At 43.7% G+C, this 26,054-nt stretch overlaps 1 protein-coding gene across 4 annotated transcripts in view; it reads left to right on the top strand.

The window, feature by feature from the left end:
- LOC123759604 (5-hydroxytryptamine receptor 1) overlaps window positions 1–23,855 on the top strand; it is a gene marked incomplete at its 5' end in the record, with an annotated part of 42,808 nt that extends 18,953 nt beyond the window's left edge. For 2 of the 4 annotated variants that reach the window (XM_069316598.1, XM_069316589.1), the window contains 3 exon segments: window positions 356–546; window positions 10,328–10,384; window positions 15,185–23,855. In XM_069316598.1, the coding sequence (XP_069172699.1) occupies window positions 356–546; window positions 10,328–10,384; window positions 15,185–15,394 (458 nt within the window). 4 annotated transcript variants of the gene reach the window in all.
- Between the last annotated feature and the right edge of the window lie 2,199 nt (window positions 23,856–26,054).

Below are 26,054 nucleotides of genomic sequence, written 5' to 3'. Positions count from 1 at the left end.
ATAAAGATTAGGCCACCCAAGAGGTGACACCGGCATGAATAGCCTGTAAAGGCCAGTATGTGGGTTTGATCATCATATATATATATATATATATATATATATATATATATATATATATATATATATATATATATATATATATATATATATATGTACCCAGTCACAGGAGACATCTCCCGTCACGCAGGGTGCAGTCGCACCTCCACAGATCTCCAGTATCAGCTCCTGATACTGGTAATGGCTCAAAAGGGCCACCACTTACGGGCTATTCATGCCCGTGCCACCTTTTGGGTGGCTTAATCTTCATCAATCAATCAATCTGTACCCAGTGTATCATGCGGGTGTTGCCTTGCAGGAATTATCATGAGCGCCTTCGTGGTATGTTGGCTGCCCTTCTTCGTGTTGGCCTTGGTACGTCCCTTCAAGACGCCCTCGTCCATTCCCGCCTGGATCTCCTCTCTCTTCCTGTGGCTGGGCTACGCCAACTCGCTCCTCAATCCAATTATCTACGCCACTCTCAACAAGGACTTCAGGAAACCCTTCCAGGTAATGCCTGTTAATTGTTCAGTTACCTTATGTCAACGAGTATTTTATCTTAACCTTTCTTGGCACAAAACTTGAATATTGTGACCCTTTCAGCTTACGAGGTATTTAGGAAGCTTGCAGATACTGCTAATATTTACTTTAGTTACAATAACTTAAAATATCATTTAATTTGTACGTGAAAATCAACGAATTTAAGTTAGCAAGATCTGTAAGTTACATACTTCAGGGATCCTTCAGTTGCTTATAATTAAATTCAGGGACTAACAAGAGCCACGTGTAGCTGCTTCAAGTCATGGTTAATCTATATATATATTATAATGTGGAGAAGCCATGATCTTGAGGTAACTTCTCGGGTTAAATATTTGTATTTTGACTCAGACTGAGGTTATGACACTAGGAAGCTGCGACGGGCAATTCGTGTATCGTCTATCACATGTCTTATAGCAGTGTCTTTTAGATTTTTAAGATATATTGGACTCTTCAATATATATTGGACTATAATATCTTATATTGAACTAATCTTTCAACTCGGAGGCTCCTGAAAGATATTGGACTATTATCTTTCAACTCGGAGGCTCCTGAAAGATATTGGACTATTATCTTTCAACTCGGAGGCTCCTGAAAGATATTGGACTATTATCTTTCAACTCGGAGGCTCCTGAAAGATATTGGACTATTATCTTTCAACTCGGAGGCTCCTGAAAGATATTGGACTATTATCTTTCAACTCGGAGGCTCCTGAAAGATATTGGACTATTATCTTTCAACTCGGAGGCTCTATTTAGGCTCTGTTGTTCCAAAACATCCCCAGAACTACTGCCAGGCCTGTGTCTTTTTGTATTATTCTGATGAGTGTACAAATATCTTTTATTTTTTTTGCTGGCTCAACCAATTTCCTTAAAACATTCTCTAATCTAATTATAACGTGAATTACTTCAGCTTTTCTGGCCTCAGTTCTTCTAAATAATTGTACGTTTCACTTCATCGTAGATATCTTCTTATTCATAGTGCTGTCGACAGGACCAAGAATATTTAGGTCTTCAGTGGTGGGCCTCATATTTTGCTAACGCCACCAACGACGACATCATTAATTAACATGTTGCCGTTAATCCTCGTTTGTGTTCCTTCGCTCTTTTCACTCCGGTAAATCTAGAAGGAATTGGGGACCTGATAAAAACACGGCTCTAAAAAAAGACATGAATGGGTCCCCCCTGTATGTAGCCTTTTGTGTACATTACAGTAATGCTGAGGACGCATGAACGGTTCTCTGTATGTGACCTTTTGCGTACATTACAGTAATGCTGAGGACGCATGAACGGTTCTCTGTATGTGACCTTCTGCGTACATTACAGTAATGCTGAGGACGCATGAACGGTTCTCTGTATGTGACCTTTTGCGTACATTACAGTAATGCTGAGGACGCATGAACGGTTCTCTGTATGTGACCTTTTGCGTACATTACAGTAATGCTGAGGACGCATGAACGGTTCTCTGTATGTGACCTTTTGCGTACATTACAGTAATGCTGAGGACGCATGAACGGTTCTCTGTATGTGACCTTTTGCGTACATTACAGTAATGCTGAGGACGCATGAACGGTTCTCTGTATGTGACCTTCTGCGTACATTACAGTAATGCTGAGGACGCATGAACGGTTCTCTGTATGTGACCTTTTGCGTACATTACAGTAATGCTGAGGACGCATGAACGGTTCTCTGTATGTGACCTTTTGCGTACATTACAGTAATGCTGAGGACGCATGAACGGTTCTCTGTATGTGACCTTTTGCGTACATTACAGTAATGCTGAGGACGCATGAACGGTTCTCTGTATGTGACCTTTTGCGTACATTACAGTAATGCTGAGGACGCATGAACGGTTCTCTGTATGTGACCTTTTGCGTACATTACAGTAATGCTGAGGACGCATGAACGGTTCTCTGTATGTGACCTTTTGCGTACATTACAGTAATGCTGAGGACGCATGAACGGTTCTCTGTATGTGACCTTCTGCGTACATTACAGTAATGCTGAGGACGCATGAACGGTTCTCTGCATGTGACCTTCTGCGTACATTACAGTAATGCTGAGGACGCATGAACTGTTCTCTGCATGTGACCTTCTGCGTACATTACAGTAATACTGAGCTCGCGTACCTCTAAGATTGCGTCTATATTGGCTTCTCTATTTCACTGCCAGTCTGCTGTTTAATCCGTCCAGACAAAATGTCTAATTACTTCAATCCTTCTGATGAACCTTAATTCTCTTTCCATTAACTACTACGTTTGCAAGGTTTTGTTCTGCGAACCGTTCTTTTTGTTCACTGATGATTTCCACAGTGCAAATAATGTCCGCTGTTGTTATACAGATAACTTCTTGCACTCAAATGCTTTCACACTAAATCTCGCACTTTTGCAGACCATTTCGCTTATGTTTGATCTTTAAACCATCTCTCTTTGGAGAAAATAAGAATTCAAAAATTCATTAAACAAAGCAAATTGTTTAGCCAATTGTATAATCGTTGACTTTTTTCTAGTCACCACTTTTTTATATCGAAATCTTCAAAACTCAAATCAAAATGCAGCCGTTATTAAATATTTGAGACACATTAACTTTCGAACTATCGTAAAAAATAAATTCTTCACTTGTGACGTGCCTACAAGTTACGTTCCTTCTCTCTCTTCACTCCGGTAAATCTAGAAGGGGATTTTAGATTTAGAAAGGGGATTTTAGAAGGGGTAAATCTAGATGGGAACTCAATGAAAACACGGCTATAAGAAAAAGACTGAAAAAAAGACTCTTGAAGGCTAAACGATATTTCAGTTTCAGTTGATTCAAATCTACTGAAGTCTCATTCGATTACTGCTCTTACGTGAGGGGAAAAATCAAATATTATTAGATTAATAATGATTAAGTGATTAATAATAAGTAAGGGATAATTATAGTTGAACTATTTCAAGATTATATTAAGATGTATATTAATTATTTATTGCTGTTAATTAATGGATTAAGATCATTATTTATCGGGAGTCAGTACATTATTAAACAAGTGGCGGTTAGAAAGGCGGGGTCCAAGAGCTAACAACTCGGTCCTGCAGCATAAATAGGAAATTAAAAATAGTAAATGCCCACACACACACACACACGGAATGCATTAGGAAGTGATGTGGTGGAGGCTGACTCCATACAAAGCTTCAAGTGTAGATATGATAGAGCCCAGTAGGCTCAGGAACCTGTACATTAGTTGACCAGACCACACACTAGAAGGTGAAAGGACGACGACGTTTCGGTCCGTCCTGGACCATTCTCAAGTCGGTCGTCCTGGACCATTCTCACAGTCGACTTGAGAATGGTCCAGGACGGACCGAAACGTTATCGTCCCTTCACCTACTAGTATGTGGTCTGGTCAACATACTTTAGCCACGTTATCGTGACTGTACATTAGTTGATTGACAGTTGAGAGGCGGGACCAGAGAGCCAGAGCTCAACCCCCGCAAGCACAATTAGGTAAGTACACACACACAGGGGAAATAGGACAGGAGTCATTGCTATAAACAACCGGTGGCTAGAAAGGTGGGATCCAAGAGCCAATTCTCGATCCTGCAGGCACAAATATGTGAGTACACACACATTTACATTTTAAGGTCAGATTCGACAAAGATTTCAAACATGAGAATAGTTCAATTATAACGCCACACGAGAGGCTGGTAGGCCGGGGTCAAGGAGCTAGACCTCACTTCCCAGTAAGTCAGGGTTCCGTAAGTGCTGATAGGTAAGTACGAGTTTGATATATGACTTTAAAATACTTTTGAAATAAAAAAAATTAAAATACGTTAAAAATGTAGTGCAGAAATCGTAGTTACCCGTTGCTGTATATACGAAAATTAGAAAAAAATATATAACACGTAAATGGATAATGCATTTTCGAAAATGGCAATATAATCATATTATTTCCTGAAATGTTGGAGATTGGAACCCGTATTTGTTTACTGCAGTCATACCAGCGAAACGTCCATTTTCTTTTGCATTATCAAAGTGGAATTGTATATTTCATAATTGAGTTAATTTTTTGGGGGCGATTGGAACTAAGTAATGCAGACCAAATTAAGTGATAAAAATGTGTTATGAGGTTTTCATTTTTGAAAAGAATGAACGGAATTTTTCAGTTTCGAAATCACTGTGGAAGTATTTAATACCAAGACGGTAGGAGGGGGGTGTGGTTTATATATATATATATATATATATATATATATATATATATATATATATATATATATATATATATATATATATATATATATATATATATATATATATATAAATCGAATTCGATTCATAGGAAACGTAAATATGTATGAATCGTTACTTTTTCATTGTAGGGTTGCTTTTGAAACGTTGATTTCCTTAACGAAGAAATCGTGGCCAATTAGTCAAGAGCAAAGGTTGCAGTCGACTGCTCTATACAGATATCTTGCTACAAGAACTTCAAAAACTAGACCTGAAAAGTATCACAGAGTCCGGTATTGCAATTTCTCTGAGCTCAGATGGACAGAACAACAATTGTGAATTCCGTTAATGGTTACTTTACCCCCTTATTCCTCAAAGTTCAAATTCTAAAAGTATGTGGCTATACTGGAGTGATTTTTAGCACATATGCCTGACCGAACCGGCGACCATGAAGCCTCCTGGAGCATATTCCTGACCGAACCGGCGACCACGAAGCCTCCTGGAGCATATGCCTGAACGAACCGGCGACCATGAAGCCTCCTGGAGCATATGCCTGACCCAACCGGCGACCATGAAGCCTCCTGGCGAATATGCCTGAGCGAACCGGCGACCATGAAGCCTCCTGGCGCATATGCCTGAGCGAACCGGCGACCATGAAGACTCCTGGCGCATATGCCTGAGCGAACCAATGGTCACGAAGACCGAAGTATAGATTTACATAAAAGCGAGGATCAAGGGAGGCAATTACTGCTGGAAGTGGAGTGGAAGAGAAACATAAGGAACGCAGCATGTTGGACGAGGCAGAGGCACCCAAGCACTCAGGTCAATTCCTAATTCTCAACTCCCTGTTGAATAAGAGAGAATTGGTACTGGTGGGTCTGAGAGCTCTGAGCCACAGTTCCTGAGACTGGTGCATTATGTAAAGAGCTCTGAGGTGGACGAATTCTGCACTCAGCATTTCGAGTGCATTCCAAGCAAAGTTAGAATGGTGATTTTTCGTTTTTTTCTTTCCCACGAGGAAGAAGGTTGTGAGCTGGATAAAATTTGGTCTCTTTGCTAGAAGTACCATTTGTGGAGACGGGTTTAATGATTGAAACTTTCTTCTGAATAGCTTTTCAAGTCTGGCAGCTTGTGTACGTTTTCTTAGGTGTCCGGCATTTCATTTTTGTCATATCAAATCACGCTGCTAGTTAAGTACATGATTAAGAAGCTCATCAAGATCAGTGTTGGCTCAATTAAGTATGACCTGCAATGTTCAGGTCTTAGGGACCCAGTGGTGGGGAAAAATATCTTTTTTTTTCTGATCTCGGGAAAATTAATTAAACAACTTCTATGGTTTATACTTTGTCCTTAGCATGGTGAAACCACTTTGATGTTCATTTTTATGACATGACTTGCTCACAGTGCAGCATGCATGCATTCTGTGATCTAAATACCGTCCACATCTTTTATACAACCTTTCTATACACACCTTTTATACAACTCTTCTATACAACCCTTCTATACACACCCTCCAATAAGTCCTGAACGTATGCCGTCCCTCACTAAGACACAGAAAAACTTACTAACAGAGATTTAATGAGACAGAAACAGAGCGCCAGAGTGACATGGACAGAAACAGAGACAGAGACAAAAACTGACAGACCGGTGGCGACCCGAGCCCTGCCGGGTACTCTAAAAAATCCATTCATAATACCCTTCAAACCCTACTTATATACTTAAATGATATAGTTTTTGACCTTGGACTTTCTGGACCTGATGTTAATGAGTAGGTCAACAGGTCTTTCGTGTTTCTTAATTCTTATACGTTTACGTTCTTTCAATAAAATTACCTATTGAGGCCTAACTGACAACATGGTGGTATCATGTCGAACCTTAAGCTGTATTTTAACTTGTAACTGTAGTTATAATGGCAACTAGAGGAGGCGGGGCCGGGAGCTAGAATGTTTAATAACATCTTCCATGTTCACCTTTGCTGGATATTTTTTACCTTGTATGAACTCTGTTTATAACAGGTTATAGATCAGGCTTCTAATTTCAGTAAAATAAAAAACTAAATCTATTTTTATTTTAGTCACACCTTTAAAACAGTTTGAGGGTTAACACTATCATCTTAGTTTCTTCATCAGTCTCCATGCTGCAGCATAAGGCTGAACATCCCACGCATTTGCACATAAGATTGGTCGTGAGGGGGAGGGGGAGGATCTGACTGCAGACATCATTTCATCGAGTCTTCAAGCTCGGCAGCGGGGCTTTGAAAGGCAATATTAGCGCCAGCAAAAGGCCTGGGAAGCCGTAGGCATGCTGGGGGAGGTGTCAACACCGCCCTCCGTCCTAGTCAAAGGTAAAGAGGGAAGCGAGAAGCGCGCGCGACCGGCTGAAAAGGCTGCGGGAAGGGGGTAGAAGAAAAGGGGGACACGGAATATGAGAGATAGGGGAAGATGGAAGATCAGTAGAGGCTGTTGTGGTTAGGAAAATGATGTACGATGTCTCCAATGCACACAACCGGGCAGTCTGCTAATCGTCTTCACCTCACCAGCCTTCTTGAAGAAGGCAGCGGCTTATATTACATTATATTATATATAATGCAATTGCAAATATTATATTAAAAGTGTAGGTAATGGGGTGTTACCTATGGGGTGTTACCTATCCCTGCTTCCTCTCTCAGTAGCTAGGGGGAGAACCGGTCTGGCCCTACAAGTTTGCTTACGTTCATCTCAGTTGATTCGTATGCTCCTGCTCAAGATGCTAATGTGTCGTTCTGTTTAATTCCTTGCAGACTTTCTTGACAGTTTCCCTTCTATGTCTCATAATCTAGTCAATTGTTGCTGTCATTCTTCTTTATGGTTCTTGAATAGCTTGGTCTTTTCTTTGGCACTGGGAGCTATGTCATTCTCAAACTTCTCGCTATTTCTCTGCTTATCATATGAACATAAAAGTAATGGAGACTGCAGATGGCTATTGGCCCATGTGAGGCAGCTCCTAATAATATCAATCAAAACACATTTATATATATATATATATATTATATATAATAAAACCTGCGCTTTGGCAATTCAGCGCGATTCCAAGAATACTTCGTTACCCGGAATTATATTCCATATATCAATCACCTTCTTTCTAAACCAATATTGACCCAGAATGACCAAACCACACATCAGAAGGTGGTGATTGGACGACCTTCTCGGTTCGGTCTGCTGCTGGCGTGTGTAGTTTGATCATCGTATCTTCAGCCACGTTATTGTGACTCACTCTCTGTATTTTACCCACAGGAGTTTTCTACATCTAAACCTGTTAAATTTATACCCAGTGTTTCCTGTTAAGATTTCTCTCTCTTCATGAGGTATGTAATCCCTGGAATTCTAACTGTTATTCTTCTGTATGCCTTAAGACTTTGTCTATTCTATAGTGTTGTGGGCCAATGAGCTACATAATCAAAATGGCGTCTAAGAAGAAGATAAAGCTAAGATAAAGTCTAAGAAGAACAAGATAAAGCTCAAGAATCACTTTTTTCAATATCGTATCACGTTAGTCATTTCCTTGTGTATTAGATGGCCTAATTCCTAATACGTCTTAAATCCTAATACGTTTTGTTTCGAATCCGCTTGGTGTTTTCTTTTGATAATTACTTGTTACGAATCCTCTTGTATTTACCTTATTTTAAACATTTATAAATTGGTTTCTTACTTAATCTTAGAACCTTACTTTTGTATTGAACTACATCCAGCAATTCATCGTCGATTCTGTTTTATTTTTTTTTTTAAGAAACAAAAGCTTTCCATGAGGCACAGAACCAAAGGCCTCTCTGCTTGCGACCACTCTCTTCTGTACCTTTTTTTTTTATTAATACATGAGGTACATCTGCATTAGTGCAGCTGCCCTAGACTATATGAAGTGGAGTACAGTGTGTCAAAAAAGCTAACTAGGTGATGCTATAAAATCTCCATCACACAGGATGGTTAGTCATACAGAGGCATGTGATAGGCAGTTTGCACTGGCAGACTCCGGAAGCAGTACCAGCCACTTACCTGTATTTTCAGTCTTCGGTATTTGACCTCCTTTTCACAGTCCATAGACTTATGGGATAACGAAGTCTGTTGTGGGTTAGGCTTTATCATAACCAGGCTTTAGTGGACCAAACTCTCACAAGTCAAGCGTGGCCTCGGGCCGGGCTTCGGGGGGGTAGGAGAACTCCCAGAACCCCATCAAGCAGGTAAACCCCGGCACCATCCACCACCCAGAGAGCCGGTCGGCCGAGCATACAGCACACTGGACTTGTTTGTGATCCTGTAGTCCCGGGTTCGATCCCGGGCGCCGGCGAGAAACAATGGGCAGAGTTTCTTTCATCCTATGCCCCTGTTACCTAGCAGTAAAATAGGTACCTGGGTGTTAGTCAGCTGTCACGGGCTGCTGCCTCGGGGTGGAGGCCTGGTCGAGGACAGGGCCGCGGGGACACTAAAGCCCCGAAATCATCTCAAGATAACGGTGAAGGTTAGGCCCGTGCACGCGAGTAGGAATGGTGACACGTGCCGCGGATGGTGATGATGGTAGATGGTGATGTTGGTAGATGGTGATGATGGTAGATGGTGATGTTGGTAGATGGTGATGTTGGTAGATGGTGATGTTGGTAGATGGTGATGTTGGTAGATGGTGATGTTGGTAGATGGTGATGTTGGTAGATGGTGATGTTGGTAGATGGTGATGCTGGTAGATGGTGATGTTGGTAGATGGTGATGTTGGTAGATGGTGATGTTGGTAGATGGTGATGATGGTAGATGGTGATGTTGGTAGACATGTGACGAAGGCGTTAGTTGGGGTTGCTGGTATATGTGAGCAGGTATGGTATATGTAAGTAAAGTAATATATATATATATATATATATATATATATATATATATATATATATATATATATATATATATATATATATATATATATATTTAGGTGGTATATGGTGCTGGTGGATGATGGGATTAGAGTGTTTGAACGCTTTATTGCCGTCTTGGCTAACCATACATAATTATAAACCCACAGGCGGCGGAGGGAATGGTGGTTGATTGGTAGGCGATGGTGGTTGATTGGTAGGCGATGGTGGTTGATTGGTAGTCGATGGTGACTGATTGGTAGGCGATGGTGGTTGATTGATAGGCGATGGTGGTTGATTGGTAGGCGATGGTGGTTGATTGGTAGTCGATGGTGGCTGATTGGTAGGCGAGGTTGATTGGTAGGCGATGGTGGTTGATTGGTAGTCGATGGTCGCTGATTGGTAGGCGATGGTGGTTGATTGGTAGGCGATGGTGGTTGATTGGTAGGCGATGGTGGTAGACGACATGGTGCTTGAAGCCGTAGATGTCTAGATAGGAGGAGAGTGATGAGTCTAGCTACGTCTGATGGGTCGTCTCCTTGTGCCAATGTTTTGCCCCTGCAGTCATTCTCCCTTGACCCCCCCTTCTGCTTTGGCATCAGATCTCTGTTATCTCTCTCTCTCTCTTTCTATATTCTGATGGTTTCTTTTGTTTCTAAAATGCTCACTACTATATTTTATTTTGCGCCAGGTACTGACTAGGAACATAGAACACACCAACTCGCTAACCTCGTATCAACACAGTTTGGTAAGTGCAGGATCGAGCCTCGTAGTTCAGTCATTCAGCCAACCAGTTGCTGCTTGGTTAACGTCTTCCCTGTGGCTCTCCTCTTGGCACTGTGCCAGTTGCCCAATTGCCCTCCAGTTCGCTTCACTGCTCAGATCACGACAACAGCATCCTCACTCTCATTGCACAGTCATTTATATATAAATATATATATATATATAGAGAGAGAGAATTTATCAATCTGTATTCATTGTTTCACAGTCATACGCCGTCAATGGCTGTGCTGATCACTGTAGGTGTTGTCCCCTGCACCTCTGTACACTGTAGGTGTAGTTTCTGCACCTCTGTACGCTGTAGGTGTAGTTTCTGCACCTCTGTACACTGTAGGTGTAGTTTCTGCACCTCTGTACACTGTAGGTGTTGTCCCCTGCACCTCTGTACACTGTAGGTGTAGTTTCTGCACCTCTGTACACTGTAGGTGTAGTTTCTGCACCTCTGTACACTGTAGGTGTTGTCCCCTGCACCTCTGTACACTGTAGGTGTAGTTTCTGCACCTCTGTACACTGTAGGTGTTGTCCCCTGCACCTCTGTACACTGTAGGTGTAGTTTCTGCACCTCTGTACACTGTAGGTGTAGTTTCTGCACCTCTGTACACGCACATTGATGTTGTAGCGATCTATTAGTAGTCCGTGTCACAGCTTATATTGATACGAGTCGACTCAGTTTTATCACTTTGCTTCCAGAGAGTGGTGGAGGTCACACTGACCTGTGACCTTGGTTAATTACCCTCCCCCTCACTTTCTTCGGGTCACTCGTCACACCTGGGGTCACTGGCCACACCTGGGGTTACACCTGGGGTCACTAGCCACACCTGGGGTCACTAGCCACACCTGGGGTCACTAGCCACACCTGGGGTCACACCTGGGGTCACTGGTCACACCTGGGGTCACTAGCCACACCTGGGGTCACACCTGGGGTCACTAGCCACGTGCCATTTTGACACAAATTGATCACAAACTTATTTGCTTATGTTTCGTCTCTGTAAGAGTCTTGTACCCCGCAGGCTCGAGCTTCAGCTCTTGGGCCCCTCCACTCACGCTGCTGGTTGTATAATGCAATATGACTACTGAGCTATTTTTCTATCATATTTACCTCTATAACCTGCTGGTGTTATAGAGCAGGTTATAGAGCTTTTATGCTGAAGCTTTGCAGTTTCTTACCATTCTTGTCCGATTAAAAGCTTCGTAACATCTTTACAGCTGACCTGTTTCTCCAGCTTCCATCCGCGCTTTTTTGTTCTGTTGGCATAATTTTTTTTTTTTTTTTTTGAGATATATACAAGAGTTGTTACATTCTTGTACAGCCACTAGTACGCGTAGCGTTTCGGGCAAGTCCTTAATCCTATGGTCCCTGGAATACGATCCCCTGCCGCGAAGAATCGTTTTTTCATCCAAGTACACATTTTACTGTTGCGTTAAACAGAGGCTACAGTTAAGGAATTGCGCCCAGTCAATCCTCCCCTAAATGGCAAACATTTCCTCTGTTTATCCCTCTACGTATTTTATACGTCTCGTGGCTCCTCATTCTTCCGATTTTTCTAGCGACGATAGGTCCAGTACTTTCAGTCCCCCTTCATATCTCATCCCTCGTAATTATGGGACGAGAATCATTGTAAACCTCTGTACCTTTTCAAGTTTCCTTGTGTGCTTGTCAAAGGTGGGGCTGCATGCTCTAGAACTGGTCTCATGTACGTGGTGTACAGTGATCTAAATGTCTCCTTATTCAGTCCAATAAGGAGACCAAATCACCTTACACTTGCTAGTGTTGAAATCCAGTAGCCATTTCTCGTTCCAAAGCAAATAGTTCTTGAATGCTATTTTGACGTTCGACTCATATCGAGTATGCTGCTGATGCTGACTTATTTTCTCGAGGCCTACGAAATTAGGCCTACGGAATTAGGACTAGTATTATATCCACTCCTAGATCTTTTTTGGCTTGTCATTACAGGGAAGTAGTTCCGTCCAGTGTGAGTCGTACCACTGGTCTCCTCTCAAGTGATCCGATCTGTAAGGTCTTTATCACCTTACACTTACCAGTGTTGAAATCTAGTAGCCATTTGTCGCACCAAATCTGCTGCTTGTACAAGTCATCTTCGAGTAATTTGATGACGCATTGTCTGTGAGCATCGATATGCAAGACTCAGACCTCTTATTTAGGTCATGAACATGGATGAGGAACTGTGGCTCTTAGCACCGATCTTTGAGGTATTTTTGAGTTTTAGCCTCACATTGCGACTCTGATTCCTGCCTGCTCGGTACTCTCTCAGCCGTTTCAATGCTCATTCACTCACTATCGCCTGCTTCTCAAGCTTGTTTAGCAGTCTTTTATGCTGAAGCGTGACGGAAGCTTTTTGGCCGTCTAGAAATACGCAATCCTCCCATGCTTTTATATCCTGTTAAATGGTGTACCAGAGTACTGGTAGGTGGTGTACCGGAGTACTGGTAGGTGGTGTACCGGAGTACTGGTAGGTGGTGTACCAGAGTACTGGTAGGTGGTGTACTAGAGTACTGGTAGGTGGTGTACTAGAGTACTGGTAGGTGATGTACTAGAGTACTGGTAGGTGGTGTACTAGAGTACTGGTAGGTGGTGTACTAGAGTACTGGTAGATGGTGTACCAGAGTACTGGTAGATGGTGTACCAGAGTACTGGTAGATGGGTGAACCAGAGTACTGGTAGATGGTGTACTAGAGTACTGGTAGATGGTGTACCAGAGTACTGGTAAATGGTGTACCAGAGTACTGACAGATGGGTGTACTAGAGTACTGACAGGTGGGCGACTTGGCTTATTCCTCCACGAAAATTCAAATTCCTTCACGAAAGATGAAAAATAGATTTGCTCTGGAGCTAAAGATCTCTCAGCAAATCCAACTTCAGTCCCACCAGAGGACGAAAAATTCCAGTGATGAATTGCTGGCGACGTGCAGATTTGACGTTAAAACTCGAAGTTAGAGAGAGAGAGAGAGAGAGAGAGAGAGAGAGAGAGAGAGAGAGAGAGAGAGAGAGAGGTGCCCTCATGTCTGTAATAAATCATTTCAAGGCATTCGTATCTCGAACGTGAAACTTTGTCATGATGAATCTAACATTAATCTCCCGCATTGCGACAGGCTTAAAAACGAACACATTAGAACACTGGGCAACCACAAGAACAATCATTTATATATCCTTCAGCCATTCTTGAATATATATATATATACAAACACACGCGGCTGTATCCAATAGATCAAATAAGATCCCGAGACGAGTAAATGGAAGCGGGAGGAGGAGGGAGAGAGATCTCGGCTCCACCGTAGCAAGATTGAGGAAGAGAACGCCAGCTGGGGATGGCAGATAAAAGCTTACTCGTGTAGGATCGTCAATGTATTCACTACCCTCCCTACTTTCCCCCCCTCACACCCCCTTCCCCTCTCCTCTACCCTCCCTACTTCCCCCCCCCCCTCACACCCCCTTCCCCTCTCCTCTACCCTCCCTACTTCCCCCCTCACACCCCCTTCCCCTCTCCTCTAGCCTGATGCCTCTCCAAACCTCCCCCCCCCCCCACACACTGAACTCCCACCACCTTCGATATATTTTACCAACCGTGTTAAGATGTCATCCTTTTGGGGTTCGTATCGTGGCATCTTTAATGTTCACACGTAGAGTTTCAATTTTTTTTTCCCCCTTATGAAACTTGGGAACTAATTTGATTTATTTTTGCTTTCTTGCGTGTAAATTTTTAAGTCTCCTTGACCACCTGGCTATCCTTCAACCACCTGGGCCACTGTTATGTTACTTGACCCCCCCCCCCCCCCCTCTGCCTTCAGTCATAGAAGGACCGCGAAAGAATATCTAATTTCGCTCAAGAAGAAAACATTTAAGTATTTGATACCAAATAATTGCCAACAAAATCTAACTACCAAAGTTACGCCTAACTATTTAACATATTCTAGTATTTAATATAATTAACTTTCCTATAATTAACTAGCTGATATTCCTGAAATATTGTTTGATGCTGTATATTTCGTGTTCACGTCCCAGTGGCAGTCTTTGACCAGACCTCCTGATTGGTCCAACTGCTCGCAGCTTGACGTATGAAACAGAGGGAATTATCAAGGGAAAGCGCCAAGCTATTACGATTATATAGCAGTTGGAAGGGGCCAGGATAAGGATTTGGGATGGGACGGGGGGGAAAGGAATGGTGCCCAAACATTTGGTCGGGGATTGAACGTCGACCCGTATGAATCAGAGCCTGTTTATCAAGCGCTCTGTTGAACACAGTGAGAGGTCGGCCAGATATGTCCCTTGTGAATAGAGGGAGAGTGTTGAATAGTCTTGGGCCTTTGATGTTGGTAGAACTCTGGCGCAGCGTACCTATTGCACCTTTGCTTTTCAGTGGAACTATTCTGCACATCCTGCCATGCATCCTGGACTCATGTGGTGTTATTTCCGTGTGTAAATTTGGAACCAGTCGTCCTAGAATTTTTCAAGTGTAAATTAGCATGTATCTCTCCCACCTGGTTTCTAGGGAATACAGATTTTCAAAATTTAAGCCATTCCACTAATTTAGATCGACGGAATGTATTATGTCTTCTCATCAGGACTGCATGACTGTGGGCACGTTTGTGTACACAGACATCATGATCATCTTAACTGCATAATATTGCAGTTATAGATTACCCGATTTCTCTATGCATATTAAACATGTTAAATCATTTCAGTTTCGAATCGCATTGCAGATTTTTTGGTGCATGTCAGTATTAACAAATCTGTGGTGTCGCCCCGCAGGAGATCCTGTGTCTGCGCTGTGCGTCACTCAACCTGCTGATGCGAGAAGAGTTCTACCACTCACAGTACGGCGGCCCAGACACCCCTACCCTCTCCGCCGTCAGGACCCACACTCACACCAACCCCAGGAACTCCTCAGAGATCCACTTGACCATTAACGAGCCCAGGGAGCCTAGCGTCTCCGAGGAGGCCCGCGAGTCCAGGATCTGAGGGACCTGCAGCGAATCTAGTGAGGTCTAGACCCAGCTGCATCGCAGATAATGGCAGCCAGTGGAACGGTCCTCTTCCCACTCGACCAAGGGAGGTTTGTGGCGATGAAAACTTAGATGAGATACGGGCTTAAAATGTACACGATCTCTCTCATACACACACACACACACACACACACACACACACACACACGTACGTTCATAACACACTCAATATTCAAGCTTAATATACGTAATCAAGAAAAGTGTGTCTCGACCCAGGACCATGTCGAACCACTGGTAGCATTTGTCACCTTACCAAAAGATGCGTGACAAGAGACCCCCACCAGAGACGACCTGTTCAGAACTCACGTTGGGGGCACTATCCTGGTGTGCGTGCGCGTGCGTGTGTAATTCAGAACAACCCAAATATATACGAATTCCTCACAGAACTCCAGGAGGAGCTCGGAAGATCGCAGTCGGGAGGTGACGCGGAGGACTCCTTACTGAAGTTGTACCGAAGACGCTGAAAGATGCTTCGTGTTAATGCAAGTCAATCGGAGTGTGACGGACAAAAGCGCTCAGACTCTTGAGTGTTATGCTCAGTATCGGTATTAAAGAGGTTAAACGCAATGTAAGATATTGAAATATCTGTATATATCAAGATACTGGGTCTGTGTTTACAGTCTCGCCCTGTGTTACAGAGGCCATTACAGTCTCTCCCATTGTTACAGAAGCCATTACATTTCGACAAGACCAACAAGAGAGATTATTGGGGGGAAAGTTGCAAACTTTTATCATAGTGAGGCTGTAATTTTTAAAGTTGAGGTCGTGTACTATGCTGTAACTGGAGACGAGACATGTAATGTTCTCTGTATTTGAGAACTTTAGCATTTTACAGTAGCAGAAAACTTGGCCAGTGTTTACCTGTGATGAAGCACAAGAGTCCCGGGAACCCGAGGGCTCTGACCACTAGTCTGCCATGCAATATTGCTTATGCAATAAGTTAGGCAATAACACGTTTGCTTATTCCTCTTTAAATAATACTCAAAGGCTTTACAAAGAATAGTCGAACATCAACTGCATTCATATATGAAGGAGTTCCTTGATGCGAAGATAAACCTAATGAAATGTACTCTAATATACGTTTAAACTGAGTACATAAGTATCATAAACCAGAGTACTAAGCCACGATGGCTTGTCATAGTGCGATGTGAATAATACAAGGGCGAAATACCTCAGGCTGTTGTAAAATGTTATAAAGTGTATCCATTATACATCTACTAGACTTATCTATCGTGTGGGGGATTCTGATGCCCTGTACAACAGTTTGGGCTTCAGTTATGGGAAGTGTAGTGGTGGCAACCACAGACTCAACCATGGCCTCATGACTCAAAAAAATTATGAGTCCTTGGGTAGATGGGAATCCAAGTTGCATAAATTACTCCGTTAACAGGATTCTTGACTTTGGTGTCTTGAAGCATGAATATGAACCTGTTTTATTCATGCTGTGAGTGACTCTTTTTAAAGAATTGATGTTATACCTGACCACACTGAGATTCAAAGGTAAACGCCGATTATACTGTGACTGACAGTGTTGTGTATTATACTGTGACTGACAGTGTTGTGTATTATACTGTGACTGACAGTGTTGTGTATTATACTGTGACTGACAGTGTTGTGTAATTATACTGTGACTGACAGTGTTGTGTATTATACTGTGACTGACAGTGTTGTGTATTATACTGTGACTGACAGTGTTGTGTATTATACTGTGACTGACAGTGTATTGTATTATACTGTGACTGACAGTGTTGTGTATTATACTGTGACTGACAGTGTTGTGTATTATACTGTGACTGACAGTGTTGTGTAATAATACTGTGACTGACAGTGTTGTGTAATTATACTGTGACTGACAGTGTTGTGTAATTATACTGTGACTCAGTGTATTGTATTATACTGTGACTGACAGTGTTGTGTATTTCTTATATAATGATCAGTATTAAAATGGCACTCTGTATATTAATGACATGAATCAGTGAGTGTAGTTCTAAATATATTTTAACATCGGGTAATGGGGGGTGGCGCCCCCGTGTGGCTGGCGCCGGCACCACGTACACAACAGGAGACAATATCAGAGCGCGATGCGTGTTCTAAATCCAGTCAAACGGTAAGAAGCATTTACAACCCGATTTTACGCCTTGTGAGAAAGGTTAAAGATTTGTTTTTTTGTACCCTGTAACAGTTAACTATCGTTAAGCATGATTGATCTTGAATAGCAGGTATATATATATATATATATATATATATATATATATATATATATATATATATATATATATATATATATATATATATATATATATATGTGATCAATAGGCTGCTAGTTTCTGCATTATTAGCGCCACTATTTCCAAAAAGTGCGTCTATTGAAGAATTATAAATATATAAAGCACGCGAAGGTTTGTCAAGATGAAGTAATCAGTATGACGGTAATCCATAAATAAGTGAATTCCCATTCTCTTGTGCGAGATAATTAGGCGATATCTCTTCTTTTTCTTTTTTTAAGTCACGCCAGATAAAGGGAACTTGTTGCCTGCTCATATCCTGCCCCGCCACGTGCAGGAGAGATGGATAGAGAGATTAGCGCGGTAGTTGCTATATGTAGTCCATTCAGATTGAATATGTGGACAGTAACATGATCTATGAAGGCCATATTATCTTGAATAAATACACACACACACACATACACAGACACTGATATGACTTATGTTATGAAACAAGTACACCAGGTTACTAAGGCTGGATGCAACAAAGACTGGGGGATCAAAGTCTCACTGAGGATACTAAAAAGTCTCGGAATAACGTTGCTGAGTATATCACTCGTGGCAATATTGACCGTGAAGCTGTAAATTGGGAAAGCTGCCAGGCAACTAGAAGATGGCATATGCCATCCCAATCCACATGCAGGAATAAGGGAAGAGAAGAACCAAACAAGAATCTAGTGTCTAACATCATATGCATAATATGTTAGACGCTAGAATGGAACAATTTGAAAGAAAATAATGGACCTTTTTTTAATAATGATAGACTTCTGTAGCAGAACAGCAGTATGGTTTTAGGAAAGGCAAATTTATATAGAAAAGCACACAGTAGTGACTGGAGAGACGCCAACCTGCTGAAATATATCACGTGGATTCTCAGAGGAGTTAGTCTCCAGATTGTTCTTAAGATATTCTTAAGAAACAAGCCATCAATTACACTTCGATGTTTGTAAACGACACGAAATCTAAAAATTTAGTCTGAAGAAATGGTTACTAAATGTTATGGATCGTTAACCACAGTGACTGATTGTATGTTCAATTTACAGTAACTGTCACGTAACTGTAACTGACAGTTCCAAGAACTGTCACGTAAAGTAACCATTGCTATCATGGACACGTGACTGGCCATTGTAGTTTAACCCTTCAGCTCCGGTACACGCTGTGCTAGTAAGGTTAGGTCAACACCCGACACTTTACATTGCCCATGATCAGTTAATTTAAGGCAAGATTAGTGTGATACCTGTAACATTGCAAGGTACCGAGACCATGGAATTTGTATGTTTTTATAACACAAATGGATAATTAAGCTGAATGGCGAGCAATTGCAGACTCTAGACTTATCCTGGCAAGCATGACTTCCAAAAAAGGCTTTTGGATCTGGTGTGGCTCTCATGATGCGTGTCAGCTCTGCTCTTGTTAAAGTAGCCGCATCTAGCCACGGCAGCTAAGCGTGTAGATCAAATTCCGGGTAAAGTTTTTTTAGCAAGTTGTAAACATAAGTTTAGGTGTTTTAGCCAAATGATGAAGTTGCTTCATCTAATGAATCCAGTTTAAAGTTTCACGGTAAGTTTCGGACACAGGATCAGGTATAAGTTTGGGCAAGTGCACAGAGTTGGGTTTGATGCAAAGGTTTACATAAATATTCAGTGTAGGCTGAAAGAGCATCGCTTCCCAATAGCAGCCGTTGGGTTTGTTCTGATTGCCACATTAATGATTGAGAAAAGTGAATTATGCCTTTTGTACATAGCCATTTATATCCCTCATCCGAATTTCTGTCGACTTTTGTCACTAAGTTTTACGGTAACTTGCCGTCAGATTTTGGGCTGCTATTCACTCTGGTGATAAGTGATACAACTTTACTGATTATTCCATGAACCCACTTGCTCACTAATAGGGCATAAACGTCTCTCGGTGTTTTTAACCTAACCTAACCTTCCCGCCCTCCCATCAGAGTATTCTGGGTGGACGATACAAGTTCCCTGCGCGCGCACATCATGACCTTCTACATCAAGCTTTCTCTTAAAGCAACAATTACTGCCTGCGACGTTTGCCGTCAACAGGGTCAAGACAGAGGACACTAATCGTATTAAAATATAGTTTCTTTTGGGTGGGTGGGTGTCTTAGCCAAATGTCATATAACTGGCTGAAGATTATTTGTAGTGGAGGATGAGTTGCATTACTGCACACAGGACGTTTGAGAGGATTATCTGTTGTAAACAGTGTAGGGCCTTTAGGCTATCTTCATATGTTGTGATACATTAGCGAGCCTCACTCTTATGTTGTACAGGTATTGTATGATACACTTTAATATGAAGCATGTTATTTCTTATGTGTCATGTGTTATATATATAGATGTGTCCTCCGTGCTCTCCTGAGCCACGAGACGTTATGTAGTATCAGAGAGGCGAACAGGGCCGGAAATTCTTGATATTTATAGACGTTAATAACTGCCTCGGCATGATACCAAATCACAGAAGAAGTCTTTCAGGTAGACTCAAACTTAACAGGTGCTTATGGTGTTACCTTTACTCAGATATCATTTAAGTTGCCGCCAAGACGGTTCCAAGTTGCCGACTGGACGGTTCCAAGTTGCCACCTGGACGGTTCCAAGTTGCCACCTGGACGGTTCCAAGTTGCCACCTGGACGGTTCCAAGTTGCCACCTGGATGGTTCCAGGTTGCCACCTGGACGGTTCCAAGTTGCCACCTGGACGGTTCCAAGTTGCCACCTGGACGGTTCCAAGTTGCCGACTGGACGGTTCCAAGTTGCCACCTGGACGGTTCCAAGTTGCCGACTGGACGGTTCCAAGTTGCCACCTGGACGGTTCCAAGTTGCCGACTGGACGGTTCCGAGTTGCCACCTGGACGGTTCCAAGTTGCCGCCTGGACGGTTCCAAGTTGCCACCTGGATGGTTCCAGGTTGCCACCTAGACGGTTCCAAGTTGTCACCTGGACGGTTCCAAGTTGCCGCCAAGACGGTTCCAAGTTGCCACCTGACCGGTTCCAAGTTGCCACCTGACCGGTTCCAAGTTGCCACCTGGACGGTTCCAAGTTGCCTGGACGGTTCCAAGTTGCCTGGACGGTCCCAAGTTGCCTGGACGGTTCCAAGTTGCCTGGACAGTTCCAAGTTTCCTGGACGGTTCCAAGTTGCCACCTGGACGGTTCCAAGTTGCCACCTGGACGGTTCCAAGTTGCCATCTGGACGGTTCCAAGTTGCCGACTGGACGGTTCCAAGTTGCCGACTGGACGGTTCCAAGTTGCCTGGACGGTTCCAAGTTGCCTGGACGGTCCCAAGTTGCCTGGACGGTTCCAAGTTGCCTGGACAGTTCCAAGTTGCCTGGACGGTTCCAAGTTGCCACCTGGACGGTTCCAAGTTGCCACCTGGACGGTTCCAAGTTGCCACCTGGACGGTTCCAAGTTGCCTGGATGGTTCCAAGATGCCACTTGGATGGTTCCAAGTTGCCACCTGGATGGTTCCAAGTTGCACCCTGGAGGGTTCCAGGTTCCTCTACTTACAGTATCGCGGGTGGGGCGTGTTACTGGCCTCTAGTCATTGCCAATACTATAGTGTGTTTAATGTTTACTTTCGTTAGAGTTCAAACTTGCATCGTGTCGGGCAGCGAGACTGATTTGCCAACGAGCTAATATATATATGGCAAATAACCTATATATATATGATGACAAGCTGGGTAGAATCATTATAGAAACTGAAGCGGTTTGTTATTGTCGGTTATAAGCCGCAGAGTTATATGTTCAAGTCCAATACTGTATACAGGAATCTCATTTGTATTGTTTATTTGTAGTCATAGTTTATGTATAATAGAAATACAATATGTTGTAGATAATATATGTAAACATGTAAAAGAAAAACTGTCAGGAAGCTGTTTCTAGCCCTTTTTTGTGAATCGTGTGTGTGTGTGTGTGTGTGTGTGTGTGTGTGTGTGTGTGTGTGTGTGTGTGTGTGTGTGTATGTGTATGTGTGTGTGTGTGTGTGTGTGTGTATGTGTGTGTGTGTGTGTGTGTGTGTGTGTATGTGTGTGTGTGTGTGTGTGTGTGTATGTGTGTGTGTGTGTGTGTGTATGTGTGTGTGTGTGTGTGTGTGTGTGTGTGTGTGTGTGTGTAAGTACTGTACCTCAGTGTCACACGATGTAATGTGGAGGGTAATTCTTTATGTGATTGTAATGTTTTTATAAACAAGGACAATAGACATGCTTGTTTCCCCTATTTGTAAATCTCTGCATATGACGCAGGCGTTCAGTAATCGATTGTAAAATAAACCAGGTTCTAGAGACTCGTCAGCGTGTTAGACCGACGGCGGCACCGAGCGACTTCCTATATGAAGGCGCACACAGAGGTCCTAATTATATATATTATTTTATCGTGTTTTGAGAACAAAATCTGTGTTTGCGCATCAGGTGTCAAGTGTCGGAGGTTCGAGTCCCCCTCCCCCTTTCCCAGCTCTGTGGTTAGTTAATGTGGTTAATGTGAGCCCAGAGTAGCAGCCTCAAGTGAGGGGATATTCAGCGAGAAGATGCATATCGGAGATATCAACTCTTATGGGTATATTATTAAAAAGAGGTTAATAATGCTATGATCTATTATGTATGGATTTCAGTATTAAGTTGTTCTTTGTAATATAAACTCTGTGAATAATTTGTATTCATTGGATTAGAACTATTACATGTTCAGTAACATTTATTAACAATCAGTAACATTTCTTCTTCTGCAGCTCTTTCTTGTCCCCTCTCCTTCCACCTCACCCTCTCCCGTCTCTCACACTCTTCCATCTCTCACACTATTCCATTTCTCAACTTTTTCCTGTTCCACCGTCCTTCAACACTTACCCACTCTCTCATATATATATTAAGTCTTAAACAGCCAAACTAATTCCTTAGTCGTCCTAAGATATACAATGAAACATAATTAACATTTACACAGAGATCACAATAGCCTGATATATCAAATGAATAAATCCACAAGGGCCGTGATGAGGGTTCGAACTTACGTCCAGGATGATTCCAGACGCGCTTTAATCGACTGAGCCACGACATGGTCAAAAGAATTGCAACTGGGAGTGCTACTGCTCTCACACGGATCCTGCAGCCTCTCCGAGACACAAACCGGGGGTTTTACACAACTCTCCCCATGCACCCGGGCTATGTCAACACGCTAGTCTACCTCTTCGCCCTTCAATACACACAGAAATCACAATAGTGTGATGCATCAAAAGGAATAAATCGACTATATTTAATATATCTAATAGATATATAAATTAATAAATTGTGTATTGAAGTAAGGGCGGAAAGGTAGGATAGCGTGTTGACAGAGCCCGGGTGCATGGGGAGAGTTGTGTAAAACCCAGGTTTGTGTCTCGGAGAGGCTGCAGGATCCGTGTAAGAGCAGTAGCAACCCCAATTCAATTCTTGCAATTCTTTGCAATTCTTTTGACCATGTCGTGGCTCAGTCGATCAAGGCGCGTCTGAGATCACTCTGGGACGTAAATTCGAACCGTCATCACGGCCCTTGTGGATTTATTCATGATTTAACATTTCTCATTAATGTGGGGAAAATGTTACAACCATAATCACTGAGAATTAACGCAGAAGTAGTTAAAGACATTGGTCACATAACCTTACTGAAGTCAACAACTGAGTCACAATCACTCGTCCACCGCTTTGGTAAGACGTAAGGGAATAGCACTTTATGGGACCCAGGCTGGAATATAGCTGTAAGGAAAACAAATGACACATGCTGCTGATCTTATAAAGGGGGGGGGGAGGGAGGAGGGATGTTGAAACAAACTAGGAACCATCCGTGAACACTGAAGTGCGAAGCGACAATTGAACTCAATGTTTAAATGGTTATTTGGTTTCGTACATACAAACTAGTAGTACATATATATTATAAATATATACCAGTATGAGTTTACACCATAGACAAATACCGGTGGTGTAAAGTGATGGGTATACCAATGGTATAAACAACAGTAGCGTCTATACAGGTGGTATAAGCAACAAGACATTCCCAAAGAATAAGGAATAACTTTTTTCCTTCCCTTTCAGAGATGTTTGTAGTAGCCATATACACGTCCACTCGCGAATGTGCTGCAGTACTTGATGTAGTCATTTTGTAACAAAATAAAGTATTTTTGTACTTCTGTAGTTCTTTCATATTCTTATTCCTCCCTTGACTTCAAACAAGCAATTATCAAAGCGAGGAAGACTCTTGGCACCATTAGTGTCGCTAATGGTTACTAAGGATGCCAATACGAGAACAAAAGCACATAAGACGGGCGATATCGAAAGATGTCGGATTCACTAAGGATTCTATCGAGGGGAAAATGAGGAACATTAAGAAAGCAAGACAATACACACAGAAATCACAATAGCGTGATGTATCGAATCGTAGGTTCGAATCCTCGTCACGGCCCTTGTGGATTTGTTCAAGAAAATAATCGCCCTTAAAATCAGGACATTGTACATGGGACACAACTGTAAGTAGGAAAACAAAGAGCAAGGAAAGACGACGGAATGGTCAATTCCATCCGCAGACTTTGACCCAGCTGAGAACAGGGCGAGTTGCGTGGTGACCACCGGCCGGGTCGGACGGTCCTGAGGTCTCTCCGCTCTTGGCTAGTGTTTACGTTGGGTGATTGCTGGTTTGCCCGGCTGGTGGTGGTTTGCCACTGACAGCGTGACGTTTGACTTATCCATGAGGACTTCTCGCCCTCCAGTGAAGAGGACATTGTCAGCTGGTCTGGGGTTTACGGTGCCGGTGGACCATCCGATGGTTGGTGTCGCCCTGGTGGGCGTCCAGCTGCTTCAGGGCCACCGTGCTGTAGTAAAGTTCCACTTCCAGGCTGCCTTTCAGGCGTTTCTCGAGCCGTGTGAGGGGCGTGTTTACCCTCTCCCTGATACTGCTGGCTCCGTTAAGGTGGTGAATCTGAGTGTCACCTTGACGTCTGTGGCGGTGCATGGTGCCCCCTTCGAATTTCAAGACGACTTCTTGACCTGTTTTGAACGATTTGGGACAGTGTTAAGTGTTCGTTGGAACAAGGTCGTTGCCGGGCACTGTGTTGGTATGCTTGACGGCTCCCGCACCCTGACGATGTCGCTGAAGTGTAGTGTACCGTCGTCGATGTCCGTGTTGGGTTACACGCTCCGCTGCCAGTACCGGGGTCAACCGCGCACCTGTTATCGGTGTGGTCACGAGGGTCACCTGGCTGCGACGTGGGAGCAACTAGCCGGGTGCATGTTCTTCGTGCGGAGGATTTTCCGCACCTGTTGCGTTCAGACGGTTCTGAGGACGGAGTGGGTGCTGTGCCTGAGGCGCCTGATTGCCTGTCTGCTGCTCCCCCTGTTGAGGCGAGTTCTACGGCCTGTGCGACACCTCTGGCGACTGCTGTGGCCCCTGGGGGTGTTGAGCCGCTGTCTGTGGGGGTGTTGGGCCGTCGCCTGAGCTGCGTGTCGTGCAGGATGTCCCGGTGAAGGTCCATGTCCCGCCCCCGCCTGTGGATGTGATCCTGGCTCCTGGGGACGCGGTGCCTGCCGTGTCTTTGTGTGTTGACGACTGTAGTTCTGCTCTTTCCATCCCTTTGCAGAAGCGTGCGCGTCGGTGCTCTGAGGCTGTTTCCATGGATGATGTGGACAGTGTGGCCTCTGTGGGCTCTTCGGACGGTGCGGGTGTGGCCTGTGTGGATGTGAAGATAGTGGCTGTGCCTGCAGTGGGGCCTGCTGGGAGTGGTGTGGTGCGACCTGTCTCGAAGTGTTTGCGGCGGACTCGGAGTGTGTCTCCCCTTCGTGGTGTGCCTTGGGAGGAGGTGGGGAGGTGGGGGAGTATGGTGCTCTGGCGCCCCCCGCCGAGGATGATGGTGCTGTGTGGGGCTCCGAAGTTGCTACCTGTGCCCCCCCCCCCTCCTGCGTCACCTGCTGTTGGATCTCTGCAGTGGGGGGTTTGCCCCCCCCTGATGATCGGGACCTCGTCGTGATGTTGCGGAAAGATGTGCACCGTGGGCCTCTGCTCCTGTGCCCTGTGGTGGGGACGATGCCGCGCCTGCATCCCCTGCGGTTTCCCCTCCTTCATTGCCCCGGTCTGGGGGAAGCCTCGTCCCGCCTGCTGGGGTCGTGCCCTGTGAGGGTCCGGTGTTAGGCCCTTATCGGGATGCCCGGGTGCTTCCGGTCCCGTGGTGCTCCTCCACTGTCTGGGTGTCGCGGGTGAAGGAGTTTGTTTATAGGGTGCCGGATAAGATGTCTCTGCCCGATGACTTGTGGGTGATTTGGGAAGCGTACTGCTTGCGCTTTCCGATATACAAGTTCCCGGAGAAATATTAGTTGACGTCTAGCGGTGCGGTTGACGC

Source organism: Procambarus clarkii, chromosome 8 (assembly GCF_040958095.1).
Source record: "Procambarus clarkii isolate CNS0578487 chromosome 8, FALCON_Pclarkii_2.0, whole genome shotgun sequence".
Lineage (NCBI taxonomy): Eukaryota > Metazoa > Arthropoda > Malacostraca > Decapoda > Cambaridae > Procambarus > Procambarus clarkii.
This window is presented reverse-complemented; position numbering and strand designations above follow the sequence as displayed.